General features: G+C 47.3%; 1 protein-coding gene across 1 annotated transcript in view; it reads right to left on the minus strand.

Annotated features, from left to right (window-relative positions):
* LOC309400397 (myosin-6) overlaps window positions 1–18628 on the minus strand; it is a 78713-nt gene extending 60085 nt beyond the window's left edge. Inside the window, exons 1-7 of the mRNA XM_081968869.1 lie at window positions 18427–18628; window positions 16919–17062; window positions 13033–13189; window positions 7311–7338; window positions 6279–6387; window positions 4233–4325; window positions 2757–2820 (exon numbers count right to left, since the gene is read on the minus strand). Coding sequence (XP_081824995.1) covers window positions 2757–2820; window positions 4233–4325; window positions 6279–6387; window positions 7311–7338; window positions 13033–13189; window positions 16919–17062; window positions 18427–18627 — 796 coding nt within the window. The 5' untranslated portion in view covers window position 18628. The remainder of the gene's footprint in view (window positions 1–2756; window positions 2821–4232; window positions 4326–6278; window positions 6388–7310; window positions 7339–13032; window positions 13190–16918; window positions 17063–18426) is intronic.
* Between the last annotated feature and the right edge of the window lie 6929 nt (window positions 18629–25557).

The raw sequence follows: 25557 nt of genomic DNA on the forward strand, positions 1-25557 counted from the left end.
TTGTTTCTTTTGAAGAACGTTTCGCTTCTCGGCCAAGAAGCTTCTTCAGTTCTCCTTCTTCAGAACCGAAGAAGCTTCTTGGATGAGAAGGGAAACGTCTTCAAGAAAAAAACCAGTTGCCTCTTGAAAAAAAAAAAAAACACCTTTGGGATTTCAAGAGGGATCCTGTTCGGTTTTGGGGGATGGATATAAGAATTTAAAACAACGGAATGACAGAGTCGGAGGGGACCTTGGAGGTCTTCTAGTCCAACCCCCTGCTCAGGCAGGAGACCCTAGAGGTGGAGACAGAGAAGAAAAAAAAAAGACTCCGGAAGAGGTGATACCAGTTCAGTTTGGAGGTTAATGTTTCCGAGACTCCTTGGCGAGTTTTGCAGATCTCGACCTGGCCACTTTCCAAGCCAGATAAGGTCTGTGATCGTAAATCCTCCTTTGAAAGACTTCGCTGGAGGTGAAGGAGCAGAATTCACAGTCAATTAATCAAAGGGTATTTTTATTTTGTTGGGAGAAGGAATTTGCTTCATGCTCTCGGGAAGCTTCGGTCAGAACATGTAAACACGAGGAGGAAAAGAAGGAAAAAATCCCAAAAGAGGAACACAATTGGAATCAGATACAAAGAAGTGGTTCGTTTTTGTTTTTGTTTTAAAAGGAAGCATCTATCAACAGAAGTGCCCAAGCGATGGGTGAAAAATCTGGAGAGGGAAGCTAAAGATTGGATGGAAAGACGGACGGAGGAGCCATTAATTAGGGTTTATTGAGTCCTGCTAGCGGCTGATCCTCATTTTAATCGATTCTGGGAATAATTTATAGTCCTTCCGGTCGCCTCGCTGACCTCATCCATCCATCTTCTCTGCTGTCTCTCCGCTTCTTCTGAGCTTTTCCATTTTCTACACCAATCAGTTTTGCACAGCTAGATCGGGTTTGTCCCAAAGAGTTTTTTTTTTCCAAGAGGCAACTGGACTTTCAGGGGTGTTTTTTGGAAGACGTTTCACTTCTCATCCAAGAAGCTTCTTCAACTCTGACTTGGATGGAGGAGAAGGGAAGGATTTAGGTCAGAGGTTAAAAACAGAACAGAACAGAACAAAATTGGAGTAGAGTGGAGAGGAGAGGAGTGCAGTGGAGTAGAATATAGAGTAGAACAGAATATAGAGTAGAGTAGAGTAGAGTAAAGTAGAGTAGAGTAGAGTAGAATAGAATAGGAGTAGAGTAGAGTAAATAGAGTAGGGTAAATAGAATAGAATAGAGTAGAATAAATAAAATGTAATAGAGTGGAGTAGAGTAGAATCCCTCCCCTGGAGTGGGGTGGGAATAGAGAATTTGCAGTATCCTTCCCCTGGAATGCGTTGGGAATGTAGATTTTGTAGTATCCTTCCCCCAGGAATGGAGCGGGAATGGAAATTTTGCAGTATCCTTCCCCTGGAGAAGGATGGGAATGGAGAATTTGCAGTATCCTTCCCTTGGATTGGGATGGGAATGGAAATTTTACTGTATCCTCCCCCTGGAGAAGAATGGGAATGGAGAATTTGCAGTATCCTCCCCCTGGATTGAGATGGTAATAGAAATTTTGCAGTATCCTTTCCCTGGAGTGGGGTTGGAATGGAAACTTTGCAGTATCCTTCCCCTGGATTGGGATGGGAATGGAAATTTTACTGTATCCTTCCCTTGGAGAAGGATGGGAATGGAGAATTTGCAGTATCCTTCCCCTGGATTGGGATGGGAATAGAAATTTTACTGTATCCTTCCCTTGGAGAAGGATGGGAATGGAGAATTTGCAGTATCCTTCCCCTGGAGTGGAGTAGGAATGGAAATTTTGCAATATCCTTCCCCTGGATTGGGATGGTAATAGAAATTTTGCAGTATCCTTCCCCTGGAGTGGAATGGGAATGGAAATTCTGTGGTATCCTTCCCCTGGAGTGGAGTGGGAATGGAAATTTTACAGTATCCTTCCCCTGGAGAAGAATGGGAATGGAGAATTTGCAGTATCCTTCCCCTGTAGTGAGGTAGGAATGGAAATTTCACAATATCCTTCCCCTGGATTGGGATGGGAATAGAAATTTTGCGGTATCTTTCCCCTGGAGTGGGGTGGGAATGGAAATTTTGCGGTATCCTTCCCCTGGAGTTGGATGGGGATGGAAATTCTGCGGTATCCTTTCCCTGGATTGGGATGGGAATGGAAATTTTGCAGTATCCTTCCCCTGGTGTGGGATGAGAATGGAAATTTTGCAGTATCCTTCCCCTGGATTGGGATGGGAATGGAAATTTTGCGGTATCCTTCCTTTGGAGTGGGATGGGAATGGAGATTTTGCAGTATCCTTCCCCTGACACGCCCACCAAGCCATGCCCCCCCAAGCCACGCCCACAGAATCAGTAGTAAAAAAAATTGAATTTCACCACTTCTCCGAACTACTCAAAATTTCTGCTACCGGTTCTCCAGAACTGGTCAGAACTAGCCGAATACCACCTCTGGATAGGGCCCTTGGTTCAAATCTGCCCAGATCCTTTTGGATCCTGGAGCTTATCTTCTGGGGCATTTGGCTGTTCCTGCTTAGTATGGTGAACAAAATTGGCTGCAGGTGTGGTCATACTAAGGTTTTATGAAGCAGTACTATTACTTTACGTGATTCTTGGATGAGAAGCAAAACGTCGTCAAACAAAAACCAGAAAGCTCAGCTGTCTCTTGGGAAGAGAACTTTTGGGACAAAGGGAAGGAAGGAAAGGAAGACGGACAGATGAACAAATAAAATTTTTATTAAACTTACACGTCTCGATATCTGCGGATGCCAATTTGCCTGTTGCCCCGAAATGAATTCTGATGAATTTACCCTAGGTAGAAACACGAGTGTGAATATGTAAACAAGATCTAGATTTGAATCAAATCAAATCTTCCACTCGGCCGGTGGTCCTCAACCTTCAACCACCTGCTGAGTGGCAGTTCGAAGTTACGACGCTGAAAAAAAGTGACTTACGACGAGTCCTCGCACTTATGACCATTGAAGCATCTCTACGGTGCCATGATCAAAATTTGGACGCTTGCAACTGGCTTGTATTCACGACCGTTGCTGAATCCCGGGGTCACACCGTCATCATTTGTGACCTTTTGACATGGGACAGGCCAGAGATTTGCTTAACGACGGTGTGATTCACTTAACAACCTCAGCGATCTGCTTAACAATGGTGGCAAAATCGGGAGGGACGTGCTTTAACAATCGCCTTGCTGAACAATGGGAATCACGGTATGAATTGAGGTCGTAAGTTGAGGATTACCTGACCACAATTGAGTCTGACATTTCTGTCGCTAAGCGAGACGGTTGCTAAGGGAGCTTTCCCCATTTTGCAGCCTTTCTTCCCGCAGCTGGTAAGTGAATCGCTGCAACCGTTAAGTAAGTAACACCGTCGTTAAGTGAATCTGGCTTCCCCATTGACTCTGCTTGTCAGACGGTCGCAAGAGGGGATCACATGATCCGAGGATGCTGCCACCATCATAATTATGAGTCGGTTGCCAAGCGTCTGAATCATGGGCCCCTGGGGAGGCTGTAGAGATTGTAAGTCTGGAAAATGGCCGTAAGTCACTTTTTTCAGTGCCGTTATAACTTCAAATGGCCACTAAATGAACTGTTGCAAGTCAAAGACATCCTGTATGATAGGATTGACTGATGGCCTCTGTAAGATGGCTGATCTTTTAAGGTCTACCAGAACTTGTAGACAGGGGTGGGATTCAAACATTTTAGCAACCCGTTCTCTGCCTGGTTGCTGGATGGGCGTGGCCATGGTGGGCGTGGCCTACTCAACCTCCCGCATCATGGGGGGGAGTGTTTTTGCCCTCCCCAGGCTCCAGAGGCATTTCTCGAGCCTCCGGGAGGGCAAAAATGGCCTCCCCCAGACTCTGGAGGTCATCCGGAAGCCCATTTCCAGACTTCCGGAACTTCTGGGAGGTCCGTTTTTTGCCCTCCCAGAGCCTCCGCCCGGGCTCTGCACTTACCTGGCATCCAAATTGGAGACTCCTGGGAGGGGGTGGGCAGGGCCAGCCAGTCCTCGCCAGTACCGGTTCGGCGAACCAGATGTAAAGTTAGCATCCAGTTCGCCTGAACTGATCCAAACTGGCTGAATCCCACTCCTGCTTGTAGAGCAGGAAGACACATGAGTCGTCTTCCTTCTTAACCTCCTCCGCTGTGATTCTAGACAGACTTCCGGAGTTCTTTCTTACTCAAATCCAACTTTAGATTCGGAGCACTCACAAAACGGGACGAGTTGTCGTTCCTTAAAGTTTTGGCGTTGCCGAAGGCTTCTAAGGCAGGGTTGGCCTGGATAATTTGATCTTCCAAGGTCCCCTGAAGAGGAAGCAAATAGACAAAAGAAAAGAAAGGAAATCCAGATGAGAAGAAAGGAAATGTGTTTTTTCATCCCATCTCCATAGAAACGGTCCCTCCTAACCCATCATCATGAATGAGACCGTAGAAGAGTGTTTCTCGATCTTGGCAACGTTAAGACAAGAATATTTTCTCAGGAGCATGCTATAAAGGAAGCTTCCCCAGGTTGATGTTCTCCACCTTCCCCAGGTTGACGTTCTCCAGAAAACACCAGGAACATCTCCTCAGGAGCATGCTATAAGAGAAGCTTCTCCAAGTTGATGTTCTCCACCTTCCCCAGGTTGATGCTTTCCAGAAAACACCAGGAACATCTCCTCAGAGCATGCTATAAGAGAAGCTTCTCCAGGTTGATGTTCTCCACCTTTCCCAGGTTGATGCTTTCCAGAAAACGCCAGGAACATCTTCTCAGGAGCATGCTATAAGAGAAGCTTCTCCAAGTTGATGTTCTCCACCTTCCCCAGGTTGATGTTCTCCAGAAAACACCAGGAACGTCTCCTCAGGAGCATGCTATAAGAGAAGCTTCTCCAAGTTGATGTTCTCCACCTTCCCCAGGTTGATGTTCTCCAGAAAATACCAGGAACATCTTCTCAGGAGCATGCTATAAGAGAAGCTTCTCCAAGTCGATATTCTCCACCTTCCCCAGGTTAATGTTTTCCAAAAAACACCAGGAACATCTCCTCAGGAGCATGCTATAAGAGAAGCTTCTCCAAGTTGATGTTCTCCACCTTCCCCAGGTTGATGTTCTCCAGAAAACACCAGGAACATCTCCTCAGGAGCATGCTATAAGAGAAGCTTCTCCAGGTTGATGTTCTCCACCTTCCCCAGGTTGATGTTCTCCAGAAAACACCAGGAACATCTTCTCAGGAGCATGCTATAAGAGAAGCTTCTCCAAGTTGATGTTCTCCACCTTCCCCAGGTTGATGTTCTCCAGAAAATACCAGGAACATCTTCTCAGGAGCATGCTATAAGAGAAGCTTCTGCAAGTTGATGCTCTCCACCTTCCCCAGGTTGATGTTCTCCAGAAAACACCAGGAATATCTCCTCAGGAGCATGCTATAAGAGAAGCTTCTCCAAGTTGATGTTCTCCACCTTCCCCAGGTTGATGTTCTCCAGAAAACACCAGGAACGTCTCCTCAGGAGCATGCTATAAGAGAAGCTTCTCCAAGTTGATGCTCTCCACCTTCCCCAGGTTGATGTTCTCCAGAAGACACCAGGAACGTCTCCTCAGGAGCATGCTATAAGAGAAGCTTCTCCAAGTTGATGTTCTCCACCTTCCCCAGGTTGATGTTCTCCAGAAAATACCAGGAACATCTTCTCAGGAGCATGCTATAAGAGAAGCTTCTCCAAGTCGATATTCTCCACCTTCCCCAGGTTAATGTTTTCAAAAAAACACCAGGAGCATCTCCTCAGGAGCATGCTATAAGAGAAGCTTCTCCAAGTTGATGTTCTCCACCTTCCCCAGGTTGATGTTCTCCAGAAAACACCAGGAACATCTCCTCAGGAGCATGCTATAAGAGAAGCTTCTCCAGGTTGATGTTCTCCACCTTCCCCAGGTTGATGTTCTCCAGAAAACACCAGGAACATCTTCTCAGGAGCATGCTATAAGAGAAGCTTCTCCAAGTTGATGTTCTCCACCTTCCCCAGGTTGATGTTCTCCAGAAAATACCAGGAACATCTCCTCAGGAGCATGCTATAAGAGAAGCTTCTCCAGATTGATGTTCTCCACCTTCCCCAGGTTGATGTTCTCCAGAAAACACCAGGAACATCTCCTCAGGAGCATGCTATAAGAGAAACCTCTCCAAGTTGATGTTCTCCAGATGTTAGCCTACTAGCCCCATCACCTGTAGCTAAACATATCTGGAGGGAAGCAGTTTGAGGAAGATGATTGAATCCCCAAACCAGAAGAAGAACTACCTTGGGGGAGTTGGCTGCATCTTTTTTGCGGTCCCCGATGGCAGCGATGCTGGCAAAGTATTGGATGACCCGTTTCGTGTTGACCGTTTTCCCAGCACCGGATTCTCCACTGAAAAGGAGACAGAATAAGATTGTTGAGGCCCACCAGCAGCCAGTGGAGCTGGCAGCCGAGTGGGACAGTGAGGAGGTTGGGGAGGAAGATCGGCCAGTTCTGGGTGTTGAGGAAAGCTCAGACGAGGGCTCTGCGTCGGAGGCAGAGAGGGAGCCTAGTTAGCAGTGAGACAGAAGAACAGCTGGAGCCTGTTCCCAGTGTGTGCATGCACAGAGCTGCCAGAAGACAAGAACAACTAAGAAAGCAGGGTCGACTTGGGGGTAAAGCCACAGGTGAATGGTGATTGGCACCTCCCAGAGGAAATAAAAAAGAGGAGCGGACGGGGAGGGGGCTTTTGCAGGAAGCAATTCATTCCTTCGGTCGTATCAAGAGTGGAAAGTTCTGTTTGTGACTATAAGAGATTCTGTGCCAAGTGTTGCCTTGCCCTGCATTTGGAAACTAGTTATCTGGCAGCTCTCCAAGCGAGATAAGGTTCGTGTGGATAAATATTCCTCTGAAAGACTGTTTGCCAAGCCTTGCGGACTGTGAATGAAAGCAATCCACAGTTGTGCCAAGTGTTGCCTTGCCCTTTGTGTGGGAACTAGTTATCTGGCAGCTCTCCAAGCGAGATAAGGTTCGTGTGGATAAATATTCCTCTGAAAGACTGTTTGCCTAAGCTTTGTGGACTGTGAATGAAAGGAATTAACCGTTGTCTAAATAAAAGGGGTTTTGCTGGGACCAAGACTCCGCTTCTTGATTTTTAAGGAGGCCTAGGTCAGAGCAAAGATGGGGGAGATGTGTGTGTGTGTGTGTGTGTGTGTGTGTGTGTGTGTGTAAAGTGAGTAACTTTCATCTACTTCGCCTTCTAAGCCATTCCATTTTTTTTTTTAAAAAAGGACCTCCTACAGCTTTTAAGGAGAAGATGGCATTTTGATACTCACGTGATGAGGATAGATTGATTTTCTCGATCTGCAAGAAAATAGCAAAATATCAAGTTGGGCTCAGAATGGAGCCGAATTTAACCCACCCCATCATCTTTGACAACAAATGAGTAGCTGACACCATCCAGAGGCAGTGCGCCACTTACGACCACCAAGAGAATTTCCATTGATCAAACAAGGCGGTCGTTAAGTCAGCCGTGTTCGTTTTTAGGACCGTTTTGGCGACAGTTGCTGGATTAGGCTGTTGTTTACTCCTAGTTGGTTTGTCTGTGTTTCTGGGGGTGTTGTTTACTTCTTGACTGCTGATCTTGGGGTTATCCTTTGCTCATCTGGGTGTTAATTGATGGTGAGGAGGTGTCGGGGTCTTTGCGTTTCCTTTTGGATTTTTCCGATTCTCACTTTTGAATGGTAGGTAGCTGTCGCTTATCCCTCTGTGCCCGTTGATGGCTGATTGGCCTGAGTGCCAGGCTTCAGGGAATTCTCTAGTCTATTTGGACTTGGCTTAGTTTTAGGAGGATCGCTGCTACCCTGTTGAAATTGTGGTTAAGTCGGTCAATGTGTTGGGGAAATTCACAAGAGCGTAAACAAGGAGCCACCAAAAACGCTCCCATTGACACTGGCAGGGCGAGCCACTAGTATACAAAAAGAGAGCAAAACTCACTCTCTTCTAGCACTGATGAGGTTACCTACTTGGGTCATGAAATGTCTGAAAGAAAACAGCCAAACTCAGAGAGCACCAAGGACTTTCTCCCTCCTTTCTAGCCTGAGCTACAAATCTTATCTTCTATTTTTAAAGACGTTTTTTTAATATTGATTCTCTTATATATAGTTACAGGCATACGTTCATACAGTTAGGGTTCTTATTGGTCTTTCTCTCTTTTAACATATTTGTTTTTCCATATAAAAAGTTAAAATATACATTCTGCTTGCTTGGCTTACCATCCCATATGCCTATTTTGTCATTATCATCACCCTATTTTTTTTCTTTTCTTTTCACCTTTCCTCCATTCTCTACTTCCTTCCTTCCTTCCTCCTCTCCTTTCCTTTTCCTACTACTCTTACCTCTCCCCTGCTCCTCTCTTCCTCTTCCCCCTCCTCCCCTCTCTCCTTCTCTTTCTATCCCTTCCCTTCTTCCTCTTCTTTCCTCCTTCTCTTTCCTTTCCTCTCTTCTCCTCCCCTTCCCTCCTCTCTTCCTCTTCCCCCTCCTCCCCTCTCTCCTTCTCTTTCTATCCCTTCCCTTCTTCCTCTTCTTTCCTCCTTCTCTTTCCTTTCCTCTCTTCTCCTCCCCTTCCCTCCTCTCTTCCTCTTCCCCCTCCTCCCCTCTCTCCTTCTCTTTCTATCCCTTCCCTCCTTCCTCTTCTTTCCTCTTTCCTCGTTCTCTCCCCTTTCCTCTCTTCTCCTCCCCTCCTCTCTTCCTCTTCCCCTCCTACTCTCTTCCCCTTCTCTTTCTATCCCTTTCCTCCTTCCTCTCATTTCCTCTTTCCTCCTTCTCTCCCCTTTCCTCTCTTCTCCTCCCCTCCTCTCTTCCTCTTCCCCTCCTACTCTCTTCCCCTTCTCTTTCTATCCCTTCCCTCCTTCCTCTCATTTCCTCTTCCCTCCTTCTCTCCCCTTTCCTCTCTTCTCCTCCCCTCCTCTCTTCCTCTTCCCCTCCTACTCTCTTCCCCTTCTCTTTCTATCCCTTCCCTCCTTCCTCTCATTTCCTCTTCCCTCCTTCTCTCCCCTTTCCTCTCTTCTCCTCACCTCCTCTCTCCCTCTTCCCCCTCCTACTCTCTTCCCCTTCTTTTTCTATCCCTTCCCTCCTTCCTCTCCTTTCCTCTTTCCTCCTTCTCTCCCCTTTCCTCTCTTCCTCTTCCCCCTCCTACTCTCTTCCCCTTCTTTTTCTATCCCTTCCCTCCTTCCTCTCCTTTCCTCTTTCCTCCTTCTCTCCCCTTTCCTCTCTTCTCCTCCCCCTCCTACTCTCTTCCCCTTCTCTTTCTATCCCTTCCCTCCTTCCTCTTCTTTCCTCCTTCTCTTTCCTTTCCTCTCTTCTCCTCCCCTCCTCTCTTCCTCTTCCCCTCCTACTCTCTTCCCCTTCTTTTTCTATCCCTTCCCTCCTTCCTCTCCTTTCCTCTTCCCTCCTTCTCTCCCCTTTCCTCTCTTCTCCTCCCCTCCTCTCTTCCTCTTCCCCTCCTACTCTCTTCCCCTTCTCTTTCTATCCCTTCCCTTCTTCCTCTTCTTTCCTCCTTCTCTTTCCTTTCCTCTCTTCTCCTCCCCTTCCCTCCTCTCTTCCTCTTCCCCCTCCTCCCCTCTCTCCTTCTCTTTCTATCCCTTCCCTTCTTCCTCTTCTTTCCTCCTTCTCTTTCCTTTCCTCTCTTCTCCTCCCCTTCCCTCCTCTCTTCCTCTTCCCCCTCCTCCCCTCTCTCCTTCTCTTTCTATCCCTTCCCTCCTTCCTCTTCTTTCCTCTTTTCTCGTTCTCTCCCCTTTCCTCTCTTCTCCTCCCCTCCTCTCTTCCTCTTCCCCTCCTACTCTCTTTCCCCTTCTCTTTCTATCCCTTCCCCTCCTTCCTCTTCTTTCCTCCTTCTCTTTCCTTTCCTCTCTTCTCCTCCCCTCCTCTCTTCCTCTTCCCCTCCTACTCTCTTCCCCTTCTTTTTCTATCCCTTCCCTCCTTCCTCTCCTTTCCTCTTTCCTCCTTCTCTCCCCTTTCCTCTCTTCTCCTCCCCTCCTCTCTTCCTCTTCCCTCCTACTCTCTTCCCCTTCTCTTCTATACCTTCCTCCTTCCTCTTCTTTCCTCCTTCTCTTTCCTTTCCTCTCTTCTCCTCCCCTTCCCTCCTCTCTTCCTCTTCCCCCTCCTCCCCTCTCTCCTTCTCTTTCTATCCCTTCCCTCCTTCCTCTCCTTTCCTCTTTCCTCCTTCTCTCCCCTTTCCTCTCTTCTCCTCCCCTCCTCTCTTCCTCTTCCCCTCCTACTCTCTTCCCCTTCTCTTTCTATCCCTTCCCTCCTTCCTCTTCTTTCCTCCTTCTCTTTCCTTTCCTCTCTTCTCCTCCCCTTCCTCCTCTCTTCCTCTTCCCCTCCTCCCCTCTCTCCTTCTCTTTCTATCCCTTCCCTCCTTCCTCTTCTTTCCTCTTCCTCGTTCTCTCCCCTTTCCTCTCTTCTCCTCCCCCTCCTACTCTCTTCCCCTTCTCTTTCTATCCCTTCCCTCCTTCCTCTCATTTCCTCTTCCCTCCTTCTCTCCCCTTTCCTCTCTTCTCCTCCCCCTCCTACTCTCTTCCCCTTCTCTTTCTATCCCTTCCCTCCTTCCTCTCATTTCCTCTTCCCTCCTTCTCTCCCCTTTCCTCTCTTCTCCTCACCTCCTCTCTCCCTCTTCCCCCTCCTACTCTCTTCCCCTTCTTTTTCTATCCCTTCCCTCCTTCCTCTCCTTTCCTCTTCCTCCTTCTCTCCCCTTTCCTCTCTTCTCCTCCCCCTCCTACTCTCTTCCCCTTCTCTTTCTATCCCTTCCCTCCTTCCTCTCATTTCCTCTTTCTTCCCTCTCTCCCCTTCCTTCTCTCCTCCTCTCTTCCTTTCCTTTCCTGTTGTTGTGGTTATCTCTTTCCAGCTCTGGACTGGTGTATTTTCGGGATGGTATTCCCGCAAACTCTGTTATAATTTTATACTTATCCTTTCCTATTCCCTCATTCCTTCATTATCATATCCTAACTATTTCCACCACCCCCCATATCACATTCTTGAACATATACATAAATATTAATACTTCCCCCCCCCCCTATTTTCTCTCTTCTTCCTCCGCTTTTCCATTCCATAGTGTCTCGACTGGGTTCTATATCTCTCTCTTGCTTTCTTTTCTAGATTCCTTTCTTCAACCAATCATAAAATCTTCCCCATATTTTTTTATATACAGTTTTTTTTAATTGTTTTCATTTTCATAACAAATAACCCCATGTATACTATTACATAACCAATGTAATATTATATTGTTAAATGTTTACATCGACTTATCATCAACTCCCAAAATCAATTATTGGCTCTTTTGCTCTCTATACACTATATTTATACCCTATCCATCACTTTCTTCGCCCTCTCTCCTCCTCCTCCTCCCTACCTCCTTTCTTCCCTCTGTCGTCCTTCTCTTCTACATTTCTCCTTCCTCTCTTCTTCTCCTCTCTCCCCTTTCCACTCCTCCTTTCTCTCCTCCTCTTCCCCCCTGCCCTCTCTCCTATCCCCCTCTTCTTCCCTTGCCTCTCTCCTCTGCTTCACACTCTCCATCTCATTTGCTTGGTGCATTTCATCCTCTGAGCGAGCTCCATTTTATGTTGATGGTATTTATCATTCCCTTTCAATATACACATTTAATTTTAACATATATCTTCCGTCTCCTTTTTTAAAAGAAAAAAGGTACACATATATAGTAATTATATTTGCAATTATATTTTAAAAACACACACACACACAGAGTCTGTTTTTGATGGAGATGTAGACCTGGTTACAATTCCCAGCTATTCTCGTCATTATATTTATATAGTTATACATCCTTGCACACCCCAAATTTGTAGTTCTATCTTTATAATCTCAATAATTTCAATAATTGTAAGTATATTTCCTGTTCCCTCTCCATTTTTCCATATCTTGACTTAGCGGGCCCTTAATTGTCTTTAAATAACAATCCTTACTGTCCAATACAATACAATACAATAGCAGAGTTGGAAGGGGCCTTGGAGGTCTTCTAGTCCAACCCCCTGCCTAGGCAGGAAACCCTATACCGTTTCAGACAAATGGCTATCCAACATCTTCTTAAAGACTTCCAGTGTTGGGGCATTCACAACTTCTGGAGGCAACTTCTGTTCCACTGATTAATTGTTCTCACTGTCAGGAAATTTCTCCTCAGTTCTAAGTTGCTTCTCTCCTTGATTAGTTTCCACCCATTGCTTCTTGTTCTACCCTCAATAGTTTGACTCTCTCTTCTTTGTGGCAACCCCTGAGATATTGGAAGACTGCTATCATGTCTCCCCTAGTCCTTCTTTCTCTTAAGCTAGACATACCCAGTTCCTGCAACCGTTCTTCATATGTTTTAGCCTCCAGTCCCCTAGTCCTCTTTGTTGCTCTTCTCTGCACTCTTTCTAGAGTCTCCACATCTTTTCTACATCGTGGAGACCAAAACTGAATGCCGTATTCCAAGTGTGGCCTTACCAAGGGATTGTAAAGTCGTATTAACCCTTCACGTGATCTTGATTCTATCCCTCTGTTGATGCAGCCTAGAACTGTGTTGGCTTTTTTGGCAGCTGCTGCACACGGCTGGCTCCTATTTAAATGGTTGTCCACTAGGACTCCAAGATCCCTTTCACAGTTACTACTACTGAGCAAGGTACCACCTATACTGTCCCTGTGCATTTCGTTTTTCTTGCCTAAATGTAGAGCCTTACTCTTTTCACCCTTGAATTTCATTTTATTAGGTAGTGCCCAATATTCAAGTTTGTCGAGATCCTTCTGTCTTAAGCCTGTCTTCTGATACAGAAGGATCTTGACAAATTTGTTCATTACAATTCCATTAATCGACTAAAACTTCCCCGTGTTTTGAAGTACACCCATTCCTCTTTATCCTTTATGCTCAAGATTAACCTGTTCGTCTCTGCATAATCGATTTTTTTTTTGTTATTATCTCTTCTTCTGTCAGTATCTTATTGGATTTCAAATCTTGTCTTCTGCAGAGGCTTAAAAAAAAAACCTGGCAACTTTTGCTCGAAGGCTTCCTACCTGTCAACATGTATTGATACGCGTTGTCGGAGATGGAGAAGATATGGGGAGGGGCTTCGCTCCTTTTCTTCCCCCTGTAGGCAGCCACCACCTCAGCATTGTAGACGGGGAGCCATTTGTATGGATTGACCGTCACGCAGAAAAGACCAGAATACGTCTGGGGAGAGAAAAAGAACCTCAAAAAAACCGCTACAGAAACGTCGCTCAAAATTGCACGATTCGAAGCATCTTCTTCTGGATGGAATCGCTGAACTTCCTCCCAACCTGATGTTCTCCACACATCCAACTTCATCTCCCAGAATTCTCAGCCCTGGCCACGGCCGCTGAGGAATTCCGGGAGTTGTGGAGTCCCAACACCTGGAGAAGTTCGAATCCCTAGGGTCACGTAACGGAGTGAGCTCCCGTGACTTGTCCCAGCTTCTGCCAACCTAGCAGTTCAAAGCACGTTAAGTAGAAAAATAGGGACCACCTTTGGTGTGAAGGTAACAGCGTTCCGTGCGCCTTCGGCGTTTAGTCACATGACCATGTGACCATGGAGACATCTTCGGACAGTGCTGGCTCTTCGGCTTTGAAACGGAGATGAGCACCGCCCCCTAGAGCCAGGAACGACTAGCACAGATGTGTGAGGGGAACCTTTACCTTTACCTTAATCCAGTGCTTCTCAAATAGTGGGGCGGACCCCCCAGGGGGGGCATGAGGCTCCGTAAAGGGGGGCTCAGCTCAAATTATTTTATATATTTTTGTTTTGCAGGTTAAAGTTTTGTTTAATATTGTGTTCCTTTAAATCCTGTGCTCCTTTAAATCTTTTCCACTACAGTTAATAAAGCTATTCTTTGTTGTAAATTGATCCACATTTCTTTCTTTTTTTATTCTCTTATACGTTAATAAGGATACAGTGTTATGCAGAGGTGTACTTATAACAATTTTATAGACAAATGATACTATTTACAGTCACGCGGGGGGCGCGAAATGTTTTCTTCTTCCTAGGGGGGGCATGACAGAAAATAATTGAGAAGCACTGCCTTAATCTATTCATTTCTGCACATTCTAATATTTTCCTAATCACATTCTCATCCGCAAGGGATCTCTACACTCTTCCAAACGACCCCAATTGAGCCCCAAGATTTCGCTCATTCAGTAAGACATTTGTTAAGGGAGTTTTGCCCCATTTTACGACCTTGCCGGCCACACGTTGTTAAGCGACTCATTGCGGTTGCGAAGCGAGTAACCCAATTGTTAAGCGAATCTAGTTTCCCCCCCATTGACTTCGTTCCTTAGACGGTCAGAAAAGGAGAGACAGCCACGGTTATATGACCATATACGCCCTCGACGTAGAACCACGAGTGAGCCCAAAATTTCCCTCGCTCCACGGGACCGTCGTTAAGCGAGCTGCGCCCCGTTTCAGGACTTTTCTTGTCCGGGTTGTTAAGCGAATCCCTGCAGTCGTTAAGTGAAACAGGTGGTTGTTAAGCGAATCCGGCTCCCCCCCCCGCCTGCCTGTTTGCTTGTTGGAAGCCAGCTTGGATGGTCGCAAAAAGAGGATACCAGTTTCTAAGCGACCACATTTTGATCATGTGACTATGGGGATTTAACGTACATACCGTGCATTTGCGAACAGTGCAATGCAATTAAAGTGAGAAGGCTTTGAATGCGTGGTTGTGGCCGCCATCTTGGCTTTTTTTGACCCCTTTTCCATCCGACACCCCTGTAAAGGGACCCAAAGGTGCTTTTTCAAAAGGCAACTGTGCTTTGCTTTTCCTCCAAGAGGTTTTGCTTCTCACCCAAGAAGCTTCTTCAGTTCTAACCGAATGGCGGAGGACGGAAGGATTTATATATTCCTTTGCAGTCCTCTGGTCGTTAGTACTCCCTCTGAGAGCTGTTGGGGCCACCTGGAGGTTTATCTGTGGCCTCGAGGTCCCCTGAATTGTGTAAATGGGTGTGGAACCTTCTTGGAACTGCTGAAGGGACCGTGTTGTAGTATTCCTGGCAGGAATAGCCAACACTCCAGAAGATAGGCTTAAGATACAGAAGGATCTTGACAAACTTGAACATTGGGCACTATCTAACAAATGAAATTCAATGGGGAAAAGTGTCAGGTTCTACATTTAGGCAAGAAAAACGGAATGCACAGGTACAGTATAGGTGGTACCTTGCTCGATAGTAGTAACTGTGAGAGGGATCTTGGGGTCCTAGTGGACAACCATTTAAATAGGAGCCAGCCGTGTGCAGCAGCTGCCAAAAAAGCCAACACAGTTCTAGGCTGCATCAACAGAGGGATAGAATCAAGATCACGTGAAGTGTTAATACCACTTTATAATGCCTTGGTAAGGCCACACTTGGAATACGGCATTCAGTTCTGGTCGACACGATGTAAAAAAGATGTGGAGACTCTAGAAAGAGTGCAGAGAAGAGCAACAAAGATGATGAGGGGACTGGAGACTAAAACCTATGAAGAACGGTTGCAGGAACTGGGTATGTTTAGCTTAAGAGAAAGAAGGACTAGGGGAGACATGATAGCAGTTTTCCAATATCTCAGGGGTTGCCACAAAGAAGAGGGAGTCAAGCTATTCTCCAAGGCACCTGAGGGTAGAACAAGAAGCAATGGGTGGAAACTAATCAAGGAGAGTAGCAACTTAGAACTGAGGAGAAATTTCCTGACAGTCAGAACAATTAATCAGTGGAACAGAAGTTGCCTCCAGAAGTTGTGAATGCCCCAACACTGGAAGTCCTTAAGAAGATGTTGGAGAGCCATTTGTCTGAAACGGTATAGGGTTTCCTGCCTAGGCAGGGGGTTGGACTAGAAGGCCTCCAAGGTCCCTTCCAACTCTACTATTGTATTGTATTGTATTGTATTGTATTTACACCCATTTGCATTATTAAGGGGGACCCTGAGGGCACAGAGAAACCTCCAAAGGGCCTCAAGGATTCTAAGAGAGAGTACTAACGACCAGAGGATGGCAAGGAATATAAATCCTTCTGTCCTCCTACATAAGGGTGGCTCAGGGGCTAAGACGCTGAGCTTGTCATTCAGAAAGGTCGGCAGTTCAGCGGTTCGAATCCCTAGCGCTGCGTAACTATTGCATCCAGTTTTAGTCGCCACATATATAAAAAAAAGATGAGACTCTGGAAAGAGTGTAGAGAAGAGCAACAAAGATGCTTCGGGGACTGGAGGCTAAAACATATGAAGAACGGTGGCAGGAATTGGGGATGTCTAGTCGAGTCCTCTTGGGGAGAGGGGGCGGTCTAGAAGTCTAATAAATAATAATAATAATAATAATAATAATAATAATAATAATAATAATAATAATAATAATAATAGTGAGGGACGTGGGGGCTCAGTGGCTAAGACGCTGAGCTTCTCGATCAGAAAGGTAGGCAGTTTGAATCCCTAGCGCCGCGGAACAGAGTGAGCTCCCGTTACTTGTCCCAGCTTCTGCCAACCTAGCAGATCGAAAGCAGGTAAAAATGCAAGTAGAAAAATAGGGACCACCTTTGGTGGGAAGGGAACAGCGTTCCGTGCGCCTTCGGCGTTGAGTCATGCCGACCACATGACCACGGAGACGTCTTCGGACAGCGTTGGCTGTTCGGCTTTGAAATGGAGATGAGCACCGCCCCCTAGAGTCGGGAACGACTAGCACATATGTGCGAGGGGAACGTTTACCTTTCTCCTCCTCCATTCAGTCAGAACTGAAGAAGCTTCTCGGACGAGGAGCAAAACATCTTCAACTCCAGTTGCCTTTTGAAAAACCATGCCCTGGACAACAATCTCCACAGATCCCATAACACGGAATCAACAGAGATCCCTGGAAGTGGGAGGGGTGCTTTGGGAAGAAAATAAACCGCGATTTCCGATGCGTCTCACAAGGATGGACGTATTTTTACTCACGTAGATCATCCAGGAGGCGTAGCGCTCCTTCAGGTTGTAGAGCACGGCCGGTTCGTGCAGGAAAGTCAACATGGCCATGTCCTCGATCTTGTCGAATTTGGGCGGGTTCTGCTGGTGGACGTCGGCCTCCCTCACCGTCACCGTCTGAAAAGGGTCAGGAAGAAGGAACAGAGGTCGGAACGGGTGTAATCAGACTGCGAGAATGACCTTGGCAGCAGTGGTCAAATCTAATTTTTTCCCCCACCGGTTCTGTGGGGGGTGGCTTGTTGGTGGTGGTAGGGTCATGTGATTGGGTGGGTGTGGCCCAAAATGCTTTAAAAAGCAGGGAAAGCTTCTGACGATCGCGCGGCTCACAGCGCGATCCTCGAAAGCAGTGGTGGGTTACGACCGGTACGCCCTTGTACGGGCATACCGGTGCCTGCTGGGAGAACTGGGTACTGTTCGGGTACAGTGCTCCAGATGGCCCACCTGCCCGTCCGTTCTCCTTACCTGTATTTGACCCAACGGGGGCATTTGCGCGCACACACGGAGCGTACAGTGCCTGAGTGACGCTCCGCCCAGCAGCTGGAGCATCGCGGAGGGTGGGTATGCATGCGCGTGCTGCAGGCATGCACCTGGTGGACACCTGGCCCCATTGCAACGTACAGGTTGCAACGGGATACAGGACCCACCACTGCTCGGAAGCTTTTTCTTTTTTTACTACCGGTTCGCAGAACCAAGGACCGTTGTCCATACCGGTTCAGCCGAACCGGGCCGAACCGGGAGGATTTCACCCCTGCTTGGCAGACAGGATGAAGAGCTGCAGATGAGCCAGTGATCAGATAAGAGACATCTCAGCCCACGGAAAGAAAAGGGGAGTGGGAAGCATCCTTAGTTTTCTGGAAAGTAACACAATAACAGAGTTGGAAGGGACTTTAATCCAAACCCCCTGCTCATTTCAATCAGTTTTTCTCCATTGCCCCTTTCCTTCTGGAACTCGTCGTTTCCATGAATTCTCCCCAGCTGTCGGGCGTGCAGCCATATTCCTTTTGGATCGTTGGCCTGCCACATTTTCTATTATTCTACTATGCCTTTTTCTACTGTGGGAAAACGGGAGGGGGGGGGATTGTACGGAGTTAGATGATAGGTAGCCATAACAACATTCTTTCTAGAAAGCCAAGGTCATCCTTTGTCTCTCTACCTCTGCACTTGACCGGAACTGGTTAGGTGGAAGCTGCCAGCATGGCAATGGAGGATTGGACCATGGGATGGACTTGTGGGTGTGGGGGGCAAGATCTTGAACTTTCAACTGGGTGGGGGAAACCGGGAAGCTTTCAGATTCCGGTTTTCCCAGAGGTGTCAACATGGCTTGCTTAATAAATTCAGAACTTTGAGCAATGCTTTGCCTCGGATTTAATTTGGGATGCTATTTGGAACCCTCACACCAGCCTTCCTTGGTTGCCATCTTGACCATCTCCCCTCTGTGGCCACCTTCCATCTGGGACCCACCTTTGTCCGCCTCCACCCACCTTGCCGCTCTCTGCCTGCACGGTCACCATGCCCCCTTCCCGGCTGGTGACTTTGCCCTTGACAAATTCCTCTTTCTCGTCGGGCACGAAACACTCGTTCCGGCTGTCGAAGGGCCGAGTCTGAGCTTCGAGACGTTCCTTGTCCGACTTGCGCAGGTAAGGAGCCGCTGCCCCGAATTCGGCCATGACGGCATCACCCATTCTGCGCGGCAGGAGGGAAGGAAGGGGTGGCAGGAGGAAGGAGACAAGAGAAGGAGATTTAAGACGAGGGGACGCATATACAGACAAGCTGGCTAAAGCGTGAAGCAACTTTAGGCCAGGGATGGATAATATTTTCGTCATCGCGTGCCGAAAGCGTGCACGCCCGCACCCATAATGCAATGCGTGCACGACAGTCCCTCCCCCGTGTCCCCCGGCTGCACATGCACAGGTGACCCCCTCCCTCTGCCCCCCACACATCTGCACAAGACCTCCATGCTGCCACCCTGCGCATGCATGCGCCACCCCCCCGTGCCCCGCTTTGGGCCTAGTAGGCCTCTCTCTGCAACCTCCTGGGACCAAAAATGAGCTGCGGGGAGGGAGGGGGGCTACTTCAACTCCCAGAATTCCCCAGCCAGCCGTCAGGGAGTTCTGGGAATTGAAGTGAACCCCCATCTTAAAGTGGTAAAGCATGAGAAGTACCGATTTCTTTTTGGGACATATCTATAACAGCGTAATCCAACCCGTCAATCCAATCTCAATTAAAGTCACAAAGGTGATCTCCGTGTTACTATTCATAACCATGCATAGAAGGGGATGGTTGCGGAGGGGGGGGATCTCAGTTTTTCCCCCCCCCCGTGCGGTGTTGCTAAAAATTACACTAAGGGAAGCCGCTTTCTTATTTTTGCTGTATTTTTTCCTGTTAAAAAGCTCTCCATATCATTCGGAGAATAAATCACGGAATTTCCCTAAAATCAATGCTTCAATATCCCTGACTTGTCGGTTGGATACCCGTGTTTTGCTACGGAACTAGGTGACCGGGCTTGATAACTTGACAGTTGAAGGTTGAACATTAATGAGTAGTTACGATTGGACTCTCCTCTCCCCTTCTCTCCCTCAGGTTGGCCCCATTGATCCTCTTCACTCCCCTTCTCTCCCTCAGGCTGGCCCCATTGATCCTCTCCTATCCCCCTCTCTCCCTCAGGCTGGCCCCACTGATCTTCTCCTATTCCCCTTCTCTCCCTCAGGCTGGCCCTATTGATCCTCTTCTCTCCCTCAGGCTGGCCCATTGATCCTCTCCTATCCCCTTCTCTCCCTCAGGCTGGCCCCATTGTTCCTCTCCTATCCCCTTCTCTCCCTCAGGCTGGCCCCATTGATCCTCTCCTATTCCCCTTCTCTCCCTCAGGCTGGCCCCATTGATCCTCTCCTATCCCCTTCTCTCCCTCAGGCTGGTCCCATTGATCTTCTCCTATTCCCCTTCTCTCCCTCAGGCTGGCCCTATTGATCCTCTTCTCTCCCTCAGGCTGGCCCATTGATCCTCTCCTATCCCCTTCTCTCCCTCAGGCTGTTCCCATTGTTCCTCTCCTATCCCCTTCTCTCCCTCAGGCTGGCCCCATTGATCCTCTCCTATTCCCCTTCTCTCCCTCAGGCTGGCCCCATTGATCCTCTCCTATCCCCTTCTCTCCCTCAGGCTTGCCCCATTGATCCTCTCCTATTCCCCTTCTCTCCCTCAGGCTGGCCCCATTGATCCTCTCCTATCCCCTTCTCTCCCTCAGGCTGGCCCCATTGATCCTCTCCTATCCCCTTCTCTCCCTCAGACTGGCCCCATTGATCCTCTCCTATTCCCCTTCTCTCCCTCAGGCTGGCCCCATTGAACCTCTCCTATCCCCTTCTCTCCCTCAGCCTTGCCCCACAGAGTCCTCTCCTATCTTATCCCCTTCTGTCCCTTTCAGGTGGGGAGGGGAAGTAGAATGTCTAACTCCTTAGCATCAGAGTGTCTTTCAGGTGGGGAGGGGGAGTAGAATGTCTAAGCTTCCAGCCCGCAGGCCGGATGAGCCACACGATGGCCATGCCCAAGTGGCAGTTGGAACAGAGTTCTTTTCAGGTGGGGAGGGGGAGTAGAACATCTTAGAATCAGAGTGTATTAATAATAATATAAAAAATACTAATGATCTGATGGTCATTTGAAAAAATACTTTCTTAGCAAGCACGTAGAAGCCACATATGTGCCAAATTTCAAGCTCGTAGGCTTTACAGTTCTGGAAAATGGGGATTGTCCCTATCATCTTTCCCCGCTTAATAAATATGCAATTTATCCCTCGGCGAATTTAATGTTTGAATTTTATCAATAGGTTTTTGAAGGAAAGCAATTGACTGCCCCTTATTCTTTCTCAAATTGTATAGAAATCTCCACCGTTCATGAAAGCTGTTATTAATTTAGCTGCCAAACGATAAAAATCAAAATAATTGGTTCCTTGTCAGGTAACTTAACACGCCACAAAAAAATAACATAAAATCATGCCAATTGGAGAGCCGAATTTAGATCTAGCCCTCGCTTCTTTAAATATTCTCTCCCCAAAAGGCATCGCTTTTTTCATTTTACCCACCATTTCTGTGAGGGGAAAAAATATAATCCTTTCTCTTGACGCCCCTCCAACATTTTCAAAAAATAATCGGGAGATGTTTGCGCTCTCTTATGGGAAGGAAATGCCAACTCTGCACGAGCGCCAGAGAAATGCTTGCATAAAAGCTGCTTAAAGTGCCCCCAGATGTTCAAATATTTGCCCTTTGCCCCTTTCATTTCTCTACGTTTGAAAGGAATGAGCTCGCTGCGCATCCGTGAGCTGGCAAATCATTGGAAAACACAGAATAACAGGGTTCGGGAGGAACCTCGGAGGTCATCTAGCCCAACCCCTGCTCAAGCAGGAGATCCCGCGTAATGCATATATTATACAAGGGGGAAAGTTACTAATTCTGTCGCTGATTCTTCTCCCTCTTGCACACCCCATGTTTGTCCCATGGTTAAGTTTGGGAGACAGACTATAAATTGATTGATTGATTGATTGATTGATGACTAAGATGGGACTAGAACTCTCCGTCTCCTGGTGTTTGGCTCAAAGTCACCCTGGTGGCTTTTATGCCTAAAATGGGACTAGAACTCACAGTCACCTGGTAGTTGTCCCAATGTCACCCAGCTGCCATTCATGACTAAGATGGGACTAGAACTCTCCGTCTCCTGGTGTTTGGCTCAATGTCACCCAGCCATCGTTCATTACTAAGGTGGGACTAGAACTCACCATCACCTGGTGGTTGGCCCAATGTCAGCTAACTGCCATTCATGACTAAGATGGGACTAGAACTCACCGTCTCCTGGTGTTTGACCCAAAGTCACCCTGATAGCTTTTATGCCTAAGATGGGACTAGAACTCACAGTCACCTGGTAGTGGGCCCAATGTCACCCAGCTGCCATTCATGACTAAGATGGGACTAGAACTCTCTGTCTCCTGGTGTTTGGCTCAATGTCACCCAGCCATCGTTCATTACTAAGGTGGGACTAGAACTCACCATCACCTGGTGGTTGGCCCAATGTCAGCTAACTGCCATTCATAACTAAGATGGGACTAGAACTCACCGTCTCCTGGTGTTTGACCCAAAGTCACTGATGGTTTTTATGCCTAAAATGGGACTAGAACTCACCATCTCCTGGTATTTGGCCCAAAGTCACCCTGATAGCTTTTATGCCTAAGATGGGACTAGAACTCACAGTCACCTGGTAGTTGGCCCAGTGTCAGCCCACTGCCATTCATGTCTAAGGCAAGACTAGAACTCACCGTCTCCTGGTGATTGGTTCAAAGTCACCATGATGGCTTTGATGAGCAAGGCAGGATTAGAACTCGCAATCCTCAGGTGGTTGGCCCAATGCCACCCAGCCACCATTCACGACTAAGGTGGAACTAGAACTCACCATCTCCTGGTGTTTGGCCCTAATTTGCTTTTATGTCTAAGGCAAGACTAGAATTCACCGTCTCCTAGTGATTGGTTCAAAGTCACCGACCGGCCAATTCACGCCTAAAGCAGAACTTGAACTCACAGGTCCCTGATCGTTGGCCTCAAATCAATTGGCTGGCTGTCCTTCTTTCTCAACCCAGCCTACCTCACAGGACTGTTGTGGTGGGTGAAATAGTAAGCGCGTTGGAAATGTTCACGGGCCTGGAGTTATTTGTAAAAATAATGAAGGCAGGAGACAAAATTGATAAACAAAATAAGCAAATATTACGATTACCGTATTTTTCGGAGTATAAGTCGCACCGGAGTATAAGATGCACCAAGGTTTTGAACAGGCATTTTTTTTTAAAAAAAAGTTTTTGCACTCTGCACATCGCCCCCAAAAGGCCCGTATTTTGCAAAAACGGGCCTGTTTTTTGTTTTTTTTTGTTTAAAAGGCACAAATAGCCTTTAGGACGCTTGCAGAGTGCTCCTGGGGGAGTGGAAGGCCCCAAAAATGAGGCAAAAATGGCCCGTTTTTTGCAAAAACGGGTCTGTTTTTTGTCCAAAAAAGGGCATGCATAGCCTTTAGGAGGCTTATAGAGTGCTCCTCGGGGCGGGGGAGAGAGGGGGGCAAAATTGAGCAAAAAACTGTCTGTTTTTCGCTCATTTCTGCCCTCCCCAGCCCCCAGAGCTTCCTAAAGGCTCTGCATGGCCATTTTGGGGAAGGGGCCGGGGTTTCGGGAGGCAAAAAATGCTGTATTCAGTGTATAAGAGCCACTCCGATTTTCAGCCTCTTTTTTGAGGGAAAAAGGTGCATCTTATACTCCGAAAATTACGGTATCTTAATATATCTTTCTTTTTTTAAAAAAGGAATTTCATCCATGCAGGTTGCTTAACCGGGACACGTTACCGAAAAACTCAAGCCCATTTTGCATCGCTTCCTAGAAACCTGCTTAGATGCACCAGATATCAAGACTTGGCTCGATCCATCCGAATAGAGCTGGAAGGGACCTTGGAGGTCTTCTAGTCCAGCCCCCTGCTCAAGCAAGAGATCCTCTACCATTTCAGACAAGGGACTGGGCAGCCTCTTCTTCAAAACCTCCAGGGACGAAGCACCCACAACCTCTGGGGGCCAGCTGTTCAGAAGTTGTGGGTGCGAGAACCACGCCCCACAACACACAGTTGTAAATGCGAGAACCAGTCATAAGTCACTTTTTCAGCCCGATTATAACTTCAGTCTTTCAACAAATGCTTGTAAACCGAGGAACCAGTGGCTAAGACGCTGAGCGTGTCGATCAGAAAGGTCGGCAGTTTGGCGGTTCGAATCCCTAGCGCCGCGTAAAGGAGTGAGCTCCCGTGGCTTGTCCCAGCTTCTGCTAACCTAGCCGTTCGAAGCACGTCAAAAATGCAAGTAGAAAAGTAAGAACCACCTTTGGTGGGAAAGTAACAGCGTTCCGTGCGCCTTCGAAGGCGTTGAGTCACGCCGGCCACATGACCACGGAGACGTCTTCGGACAGCGCTGGCTCTTTAGTTTTGAAACGGAGATGAGCCCCCTAGAGTCAGGCTTCCCAATCTCTTCTTAAAACCTTCCAGTAATGGCGCCCCCACAACTTCTACCGGCAAGGCGTTCCACTGGTTAAATTGTCCTCACTGTTAGGAAGTTTCTCCTTAGTCCCAGGTTGCTTCTCTCCTTCGTTAGTTTCTGTCCATTGTTGCCTGTCCTGCCTTCTAGTGGTTTGGGAAATAAGTTGACCCCCTCTTCTTTGTGGGAAGCTCCTCAAATACTGGAAGACTGCTATCATGTCTCCCCTAGTCCTTCTTTTCTCTAGACTGGCTGAACCCAAATCCCGCAACCGTTCTTCATGGCCTTGGATCGTCTTAGATGCTCTTCTCTGCCCTTTTGCCAAAGTCTCAGCAACTTTGTCGTCATGTGGGGACCAAACTGGATGCCAGGATTCCAGGGTGTGTGGCCTTAAACAGAGTTGGCATTCAGTGGGTTCTGACTACTTCTGGAGAACTGGTAGCGGAAATTTTAAGTAGCTCGGAGAACCGTAAATGCTACTTTTGACTGGCCGCGCCCCCATCAATTCTCTGCCTCCCGAGTCCCCATTGATTGGGAGGAAATGGGGGATTTTGCAGTATCCTTCCCCTGCCACGCCCACCAAGCCCCGCCCACAGAACCGGTAGTAAAGAAAACTGAATCCCACCACTGGCCTTAAGGTAAAGGTAAAAGGTTCCCCTCACACATATATGCTAGTCGTTCCCGACTCTAGGGGGCGGTGCTCATCTCCGTTTCAAAGCCGAAGAGCCAGCGCTGTCCGAAGACGCCTCTGTGGTCATGTGGCCAGCATGACTGAATGCCTTTGAAGGCGTACGGAACGCTGTTCCCTTCCCACCAAAGGTGGCTCCTATTTTCTACTCGCATTTTTACGTGCTTTCGAACTGCTAGGTTGGCAGAAGCTTCAGGAAGTAACGGGAGCTCACTCGATTACACAGTGTGTGTGTGTGTGCCTGTCATCTCTCTCTCTGTCTCTCTGTATGCCTCTCTCTCTCTCTGTCACCTCTCTCTCTCTGTAGCTCTCTCTGTCTCACTCTCTGTGTCATCTGTATGTGTGTGTGTGTAGCTTTCTCTCTGTCATCTCTCTCTCTCTCTGTAGCTCTCTCTCTCTCTCTCTGTCATCTCTCTCTCTCTCTGTAGCTCTCTCTCTCTCTCTCTCTGTCATCTCTCTCTCTGTGTCTCTCTGTGTCTCTCTCTCTCTCTGTAGCTCTCTCTGTGTGTCTCTGTGTGTCTCTCTCTGTATGTATGTGTGTGTGTGTGTATGTATATATATATATATATATATATATATATATATATATAATATATATATATATATATATATATATATATATATATATATATATATATATATATATATATATATTATATATATATATATATATATATATATATATATATATATATATTTGTTTTCGTAGATTTTCACGGGTGTAGGTATGCTGGTTTTGTTGTATTCGGGTCTTTTCCCGTGTAAGGTTAAACCTTACCCGGGAAAAGACCCGAATACAACAAAACCAGCATACCTACACCCGTGAAAATCTACGAAAATCTACGAAAACACACACACACACACACACACACAGACACACACACACACACAGACA

This window comes from Natrix helvetica, assembly GCF_964273705.1.
Source record: "Natrix helvetica genome assembly, chromosome: W".
Lineage (NCBI taxonomy): Eukaryota > Metazoa > Chordata > Lepidosauria > Squamata > Natricidae > Natrix > Natrix helvetica.